This window comes from Micropterus salmoides, unplaced genomic scaffold (genome assembly GCF_014851395.1).
Source record: "Micropterus salmoides isolate LMB-PRFRI ecotype aquatic unplaced genomic scaffold, ASM1485139v1 Ms_hic_scaffold_3266, whole genome shotgun sequence".
NCBI classification, from domain to species: Eukaryota; Metazoa; Chordata; class Actinopteri; order Centrarchiformes; family Centrarchidae; genus Micropterus; species Micropterus salmoides.
Genome location: NW_024042558.1, coordinates 15663 through 23907, shown reverse-complemented (window position 1 = coordinate 23907; position 8245 = coordinate 15663). Strand labels below are relative to the sequence as shown.

General features: G+C 43.0%; 1 protein-coding gene across 2 annotated transcripts; it reads right to left on the bottom strand.

The window, feature by feature from the left end:
* Positions 1-3408: 3408 nt before the first annotated feature.
* LOC119884198 (microfibril-associated glycoprotein 4-like) lies at positions 3409-7860 on the bottom strand. 2 transcript variants are annotated; one of them, XM_038694659.1, is made up of 7 exons: positions 7745-7860; positions 7030-7080; positions 6637-6792; positions 6425-6463; positions 6175-6271; positions 4908-5075; positions 3409-4061 (listed from the first exon to the last, which is right to left on the bottom strand). In XM_038694659.1, the coding sequence occupies exons 2-7, from the start codon at positions 7033-7035 to the stop codon at positions 3808-3810; spliced, it is 720 nt and encodes a 239-aa protein (XP_038550587.1). In that variant the 5' UTR covers positions 7036-7080; positions 7745-7860; the 3' UTR covers positions 3409-3807. The 2 variants fall into 2 exon arrangements, with proteins under 2 accessions (XP_038550587.1, XP_038550588.1); XM_038694660.1 differs by having other exon boundaries at positions 7759-7839.
* Positions 7861-8245: the final 385 nt, after the last annotated feature.

The following is an 8245-nucleotide window of genomic DNA, read 5'->3' as shown; positions in this document are numbered from 1 at the left end:
GCTCTCAGTAGTTACGACTTCATGAGCTTCTTTAATGATAAAATTCTAGCTATTAGAGACAAAATTCACCAAGACCTGCCCTCAACTGGCACCGACTTATCTCTAACTCAGGAACCTTAGAAACAGCTGTAGAACCAGATACATGTTTAGACTGTTTTGCTTCCCTCAATCTTTACCAACTAACTTCAATAATTTCTTCATCTAAACCATCAACCTGCCTCTTAGACCCCATCCCGACTAGGCTGCTTAAAGATGTTTTACCCTTAGTCAGCACCTCTATACTAGATATGATCAATCTATCTTTATCAACAGGCTATGTACCACAGTACTTTAAAGTAGCTGTAATTAAACCTCTTCTGAAAAAGCCCAAACTTGATCCGGATGTTTTCCAACTATAGACCTATATCTAACCTTCCATTTCTCTCTAAGGTTCTGGAGAAAGCAGTTGCTAAACAGCTGTGTGACTTTCTACAGAGCAATAGTTTATTTGAGGATTTTCAGTCAGGATTTAGAGCTCATCATAGCACAGAGACAGCACTGGTGAAAATTACTAATGACCTCCTTATTGCATCAGACAAAGGACTTGTCTCTGTACTGGTTTTATTAGATCTTAGTGCTGCATTTGATACCATTGACCATCAGATCCTATTGCAGAGACTGGAATATTTCATTGGCATTAAAGGAACCGCTCTAAGCTGGTTTAAGTCCTATTTATCAGATCGATTTCAGTTTGTACATGTTAACGATGAGTCCTCCATGCACGCCAAAGTTACTCATGGAGTTCCTCAAGGATCTGTCCTTGGACCAATCCTCTTCACTTTATATATGCTTCCTTTAGGCAATATTATCAGGAAACATTCCATAAGCTTTCATTGTTATGCAGATGATACTCAGTTATATCTATCGATCAAGCCAGATGAAACTCATCAGTTAGCTAAACTTCAAATGTGCCTTCAGGATGTTAAAACCTGGATGAGCTGTAATTTTCTTATGTTAAACTCAGATAAAACTGAAGTTATTGTTCTGGGGCCTAAGCACCTCCGTGACGCATTATCTAAAGATATAGTTTCCCTGGATGGCATCGCCTTGGCCTCCAGCACCACTGTGAGGAATCTTGGAGTTATCTTTGATCAGGACATGTCGTTTAAGTCCACATTAAGCAAATTTCAAGGACCGCCTTTTTTCACCTACGTAATATTGCGAAAATCAGGAACATCCTGTCTAAAAATGATGCAGAAAAACTAGTCCATGCATTTGTTACTTCTAGGCTGGATTACTGCAATTCCTTATTATCAGGCTGCTCGAAAAAGTCCATTAAGACTCTTCAGCTGATCCAGAATGCTGCAGCACGTGTTCTGACAGGAACCAGGAAAAGAGATCACATTTCTCCTGTTTTAGCTTCTTTGCATTGGCTTCCAGTAAAATCCAGAATAGAATTTAAAATCATTCTTCTTACCTACAAAGCTCTTAATGGTCAGGCACCATCTTATCTTAAAGAGCTCATAGTACCTTACTACCCCACCAGAGCACTGCGCTCCCAGAATGCAGGGTTACTTGTGGTTCCTAGAGTCTCCAAAAGTAGACTAGGAGCCAGAGCGTTCAGCTATCAAGCTCCTCTCCTGTGGAACCAGGTTCCAGTTTGGGTTCAGGAGGCAGACACCATCTCCACATTTAAGAGTAGGCTTAAGACTTTCCTCTTTGATAAAGCTTATAGTTAGGGCTGGCTCAGGTAGTCCTGAACCATCCCTTAGTTATGCTGCTATAGGCCTAGACTGCCGGGGGATTTCCCATGATGCACTGAGCTCCTCTCTCCTCTACTTTCTCTCCCTCTGTATGCAACCTTATCCCATTATTGCATGTTACTAACACAACTTCTCCCCTTTCTGGTAGTCTTGTGCTTTCTCGTCCCTCTCCTCTCTCCTCCTATCACTTCCTGCAGGTTTTCTGGCTCTGGAGCTGTGGAGTCTGGATCTGTGGCTGCGGGTCGCCTGCTGCCCCTGTGTTCCTGCTCGACACCCTCTGCTGCAACGACTATTGTGCTGGTCTTATTGTTATTATAATCATTAACATTACGATGGTTACCATTAACACTATTATAAATATCTGTACCATTTTTCATTTAGTTTATAGCAACATCACCTTCACTGTCTGTACCTCTGTGTGTATATTGTGTAGGCTGCCTCCCTCCCCTCTCTCTCTCCTTACATCCCTCTCTCTCTCTCTCTCTCTCTTCTCTCTCTCTCTCTCTTCACTCTCTTCTCTCTCTTTCTCTCTCTCTCTCTCTCTCACCCCAACCGGTCGAGGCAGATGGCCGCCCACCCTGAGCCATGGTTCTGCTCGAGGTTTCTGCCTCTTAAAAGGAAGTTTTTCCTTGCCTCTGTCGCCTAGTGCTGCTCTTGGTGGGAACTGTTGGGCTTCTGTAAATATCATCACAGAGTACGGTCTAGACCTGCTCTTTTATGAAAAGCGCTGTGAGATAACTGTTGTTGTGATTTGGCGCTATATAAATAAAATTGAATTGAATTGAATTGAATGTTTTGGTCATATTTACTATTTACATGTTGTTTACTGGGAGTTTTATGTAAAATACTGTTTATTTACACGTAGTCATGTTACAAATAACACAAATGAATATCGATCAATATAGAAGAGATCAATGCTACACAGGGAGGTAAAATGAGAATAAAAAGATGTGTGAAAAACATTTGTCTCAGTCAGAGCTAAAGAGGCTTGTAGGTCTCAGTACTATGAGTCAGCCGCAAGATGGAGATAAATACCGTGTGTTCAAATGGATCTTTGCTGTAATGTCTACTCCAGTTTTCTGACCAACTATAACTAACACTAGTTTTATGTGACCAGACCACTTTTATTACAGAAACAGCAAAGGTAAGACACCGTTGGAGTTGGGATTATACAAATGTAGGTTAGTTTTTATCTGTGTTTTATTCAGTGAGTTTAGGGCGTAAAGTGATGAGTTATACTGCTAGATCAGGGGCTGTTTGTGTGGATAGCGTGAGATGAGAGATATCAGTGACTGCAGGCACGCACCCTGTTCAGACAGAGGAGAGGGCCCCCCCCCATCCCCTCCGGGCTCAGGAGACACAGTAAAGACATCAGATCATCTTAATGCTCAGCTTCTTATTTATTGTCAGCGTACAGCAGATAATGATTCACACAAGGGTTTCAAACCTGTCACTATCAGCTTTTCACACGATTTCAAGATTCTGGGCCCTACTTTCCTGCCGACACAAATCCAGCAGCAGCTCAACTGCAGCCAGCTGACTTTCCACTGGTGGAAGGTGGAGTGGTGCAGCTGAGGCTGTTGGAGCAGGTCAGGTGGTGCAGTGACATTTTACTTCTCAAACTGGCCTGAAATCCTGATGTGTTGCTAACGTATATTAATATTTGGGATGTTCCACATTTGTGTTCGGAGCCTTCTTTATTTCTCATAGACGCCTCGGCCTGACTCGTCCTGGTCCACTTGGTCTGTCTGCTGCTTTTAAAAAGGATGAGAGGAGCTCATGTGATTGGTCGTTACTGAAGCTCCACCTGCTGATTCTGTGCTCCTCCTACTAATCATTTATTCAGCCTCTCTTCCACGCTGCGCCGAGCTGCGACCGCTTTGAGCCACAGATGGTAACAAAAAGGACTAATCTGAGTTGGTGTTCTGCTGCTGGTGGATTGTGCTCGTGCCCAGTTTCAGGAAAATAAGGCCCGTTGTGAGATTACATGCTTAATGAGAGAAAGAGAAAGAAATGAGGAGAGAGATCAGCTGCTGATATTCTGCTGTACGTTGGTCCTGGAGAACTACTGCACAGGACGGATCTTCATGCTGATGGCCTTCAGGGAGTAGTCATAACCCTTCCAATGGCGCCACTCCACTCCAACAGCAAAGAGAGTTTTGTCAGCCCCCCAGCGATAAACCCCGTTAGGGTTTGTAGAGTGACATTCGTTGTACCAGAACGCCCCCAAGAATGATCTGGCACAGTTACCGGGCCAGGAGTCCTGGTCTTTGTCAAAGGTGGAGAACTTCTGTCCGCTGTGAAGACTAAAGGAGTCTCCTACAGACACACAGAAGAACCACAGGGTTAGTAAATTTGCATTATCTATAAGTATCAGCTGAACTTTTCACAGCCTGCAGTCTTCTATCAGACAGACTGATGAGACCAGTTATGGTCCAGACAGCTGAAGTCACCAGCAGGTCGATCTCTGATCGACTCAGTGTTTCACCTGGATGAAACGTAAGAAAATCACACGGTCTATTCCTTTTTTGTAAGTGAAAGTAACAGGTAAAACTTTCAAAATAAAAGTAGGCTCATGTACGGTGTAGTTAGAAAGGTTATTATAGACTAAAACTAAGCCAAAATTTTAGTAAAACTCAACAAAAGACCTGACCTATAACTTCAGATTAAGAAAAGTGAACTGGTCTCATATGAAGCTTAAGTTAATTATATATTTTAGATATTATTATTTAATTAAACCTTCATAACAAATTCATACTTGCTATGTGGAAGCTCAACCAGCAGAGGTCACTCTACCCCTGCTGAGGCGGCCAGTGGAAAAATGTTTCTGACTTGTGTTGAAGGGGCATTATGAGTTTTCAGCGACCACTAGCGGTGCGGTTTTACGATTGCACCCAGCAGTGTTGGGCAAGCTACTTGGAAAATGTAGTGAGCTAAGCTACTAGCTACTCTACATTAAATGAAGCTTCACTACACAGAAGTAAGTAAATAAATCTATATATATATACATGTAGATATATATCTGTGTGTGTGTGTGTGTGTGTGTGTGTGTGTGTGTGTGTGTGTGTGTGTGCGTGTGTGTGTGTGTGAGCTAGAGAGAGGGGGAGTTTGGGGTGCAGCAACCTGCTCAAGATGTAGAAGTGTAGAAAGACACATCTTACTCACCCGCCCCTCCATCGATGAATCCAGATACACTCAGTTTATATCCGTTACACTCTGAATCGATGGAGAATGAAGAGTAGCGAGCAAACACTTTCTTCCCCTCAAAGTCCTCCATGTCGACCAGCAGCTCATATTTTCTTTGCTTAGTCAGTTGGTAGATGTTCTCAAGACCTGCACACACACATGTGACATGGTGCATTATCCTGCTGGAAGTAGCCATCAGAGGATGGGTACATGGTGGCCATAAAGGGATGGACATGGTCAGAAACAATGCTCAGGTAGGCCGTGGCATTTAAACGATGCCCAATTGGCACTAAGGGGCCTAAAGTGTGCCAAGAAAACATCCCCCACACCATTACACCACCACCACCAGCCTGCACAGTGGTAACAAGGCATGATGGATCCATGTTCTCAATCTGTTCACACCAAATTCTGACTCTACCATCTGAATGTCTCAACAGAAATCGAGACTCATCAGACCAGGCAACATTTTTCCAGTCTTCAACTGTCCAATTTTGGTGAGCTCTTGCAAATTGTAGCCTCTTTTTCCTATTTGTAGTGGAGATGAGTGGTACCCGATGGGGTCTTCTGCTGTTGTAGCCCATCCGCCTCAAGGTTGTGCGTGTTGCGGCTTCACAAATGCTTTGCTGCATACCTCGGTTGTAACGAGTGCTTATTTCAGTCAAAGTTGCTCTTCTATCAGCTTGAATCAGTCGGCCCATTCTCCTCTGACCTCTAGCATCAACGAGGCATTTTCGCCCACAGGACTGCCGCATACTGGATGTATTTCCCTTTTCACACCATTCTTTGTAAACCCTAGAAATGGTTGTACGTGAAAATCCCAGTAACTGAGCAGATTGTGAAATACTCAGACCGGCCCGTCTGGCACCAACAACCGTGCCACGCTCAAAATTGCTTAAATCACCTTTCTTTCCCATTCTGACATTCAGTTTGGAGTTCAGGAGATTGTCTTGACCAGGACCACACCCCTAAATGCACTGAAGCAACTGCCATGTGATTGGTTGATTAGATAATTGCATTAATGAGAAATTGAACAGGTGTTCCTAATAATCCTTTAGGTGAGTGTATATATACATGTACACACTGGGCACAGTTTGACATTTTGGACAGACGTGGAGATAATTCATTAAAACACTCTCACACTAACTGATCTAGACTTTAGACACAAAACTTGATCAGTCTCATTTCTGGATTCACACAACAAAGTTTCACAAAGTCACATTAGTGTTAGTTAGGTTTGGTTTCTCACCGAGCCAGTGCTCTCCAGCAGCGCTACCAAAGCCCAGCTTGTACTGATCCCAGCCCCTGTAGAAGTTCACGGTGCCGTCCATCCTCCTCTGGAACACCTGGGGGGGACGGGATGGAGGGAGAACTAGCTAAACACACCAGATACCTGACAGCTCATGTTTCCAGGCAACAAGGTTTTACTGCTATGTCATTTATTGTGAAAGTCCAACAGGAAGTGCTGATACTGAAAGTCACTCTGTGGTAATACTCACCGTCCAGCGACCTCCTTCTGTCTTCATGTCACAGTACACCTACACACAAACACATTCAGTAGGAAACTTAACACGGCATATTCAAACATGCTACTGGTGCAACAACTATCTAACATACTTATCCATCCAATAACATCTGTTATCCATATCTGTTGTATTAGTAAGTATCAGTCAGAACTTGTAGCTATGTTTCTGTTAGAGGTGAAGTGTACCTGGACAGCAGACCTCTCTCCAAGGGGATAGATGGTGTACACTCCACTGGGGAGGCTCTTGTCTTGTTTGTAGATGTCACTGCAGTCCACCGGTTGGACGAGCTGCTGGCAGCTGGTCAACAGAGGAGCCAGGAGGAGGAAGACGACTGATACCAGCTGGAACAGAGCACATGTTGTCGTTCTGACTGAGCTTTGACTCTTACACACTGTTTTAACAGTTTGGCCTCTAGTTTCATGGCGGTGTGGGCAAAGACACCTCTAAGGTGGAGCTAACTGACAATAATTATCTGCCTGGGTTGTTGCTGTAGCAACCATCTAAGCTACCGATGTCACAAGCCTCTTCACAGTTTAACAGGACTTTGAGATCTGTAAAATATCAGTTCACAAACTCACCTTCATTGTCAGATTTCTGCTGAAACTGCTGATGTGGATCCGTCTGATGCTCTGAAAATACAGCAACAATATATTTGTTCCGTCACTGAACTCACATGGAACAGATTATTATGTGAATGCAGAATAAGTAGAATTTAAATTTGGTGTTTAGGTTGTAGCTCCGTCACTCCCCAATACACTAAGCTGGGATTAGATACAAATCATGACACCGACTGTTGAATAGAATTTATCAGGGTTCAAAGTCTTTCTGTGATTTAGAACTGTTATTTCATGGTAATATAGGATTTTTAGAATATTAGAGTCACCTCTCAGTAAAATCAAACACAATTCTGCAGCATCACAAACTACAGACATGTTGACTGACTTCACCGCCATCACTTCATACAACCACAGTCTGCAGCTCTACAGACGCTCTGCAGTCACTCAGGAATCAACACATACTCAACCAAAGCTCATCAGTATTTGGGAATATCACACATGATTATATAAAGTTCATAAAACAGTTGCATTTTTAATTGAAATGCAATATTTAAATATTGCAAATTATTGCAACATGACTAAATGTTTATGAAGTTCAGCTCTATGTTTTGCTAATTCAGTCATTTTGGTTAAAAAAACTGCCCAAAGCCTCTGTGAGATCCTGGAGGAGCTGAGAATAATACTGCACACAGCTGATTTATCAGACATGTATAATGTCTCCTGGTTGGATGCTTACCTGTCTGAACTCACCTGCAGGTTGAACTGAGGAGATGTTGCGGCTTCACCTTCAGAGGAAACAAACTGCTGCTTCTCCTTCAGTCTGTCACACTCTCACAACTTCACTACTTATATCTACAGAAGGCGCTGTGATGTCAAGGCAGACACACCTTTTAGAAAAACACATTAAATAAATGCAGACAATTCCATGGAACAGTGTAACTGACCTCCAGGACGTCCTGTTCTTGTTAGGGCCCGAGCACGACCGTGTGAGGTCCCTACTGAATTTGCTCGGATTTTATTTTTTTATTTTTTTATTTTTTTCTGCAAAGTAGGCTCAACTGACATGGCCTAAACATACTCGAAAACTCACCAAAATTTGCAAACATGTCAGAACCGGTGAAAAATTTCGTATTCTACAAGTTTCGCACATGGGCGTTGCAAAATGACTCGCTAGCGCCACCTAGAAAATTGGAAAAAATTAGCCCCTCGTTCACATTCAACCTACATGCACGAAATT

Bases quoted from the DNA above. Each gene is read 5' to 3' on its own strand.
- LOC119884198 (XM_038694659.1), bottom strand. The intron at 6,272-6,424 runs GTGAGTATTACC...CGTCCCCCCCAG, and splicing joins CAGAAGGAGGTCGCTGGACG to GTGTTCCAGAGGAGGATGGA. The intron at 4,062-4,907 runs GTGAGTAAGATG...GTGTGTCTGTAG, and splicing joins ATTCATCGATGGAGGGGCGG to GAGACTCCTTTAGTCTTCAC.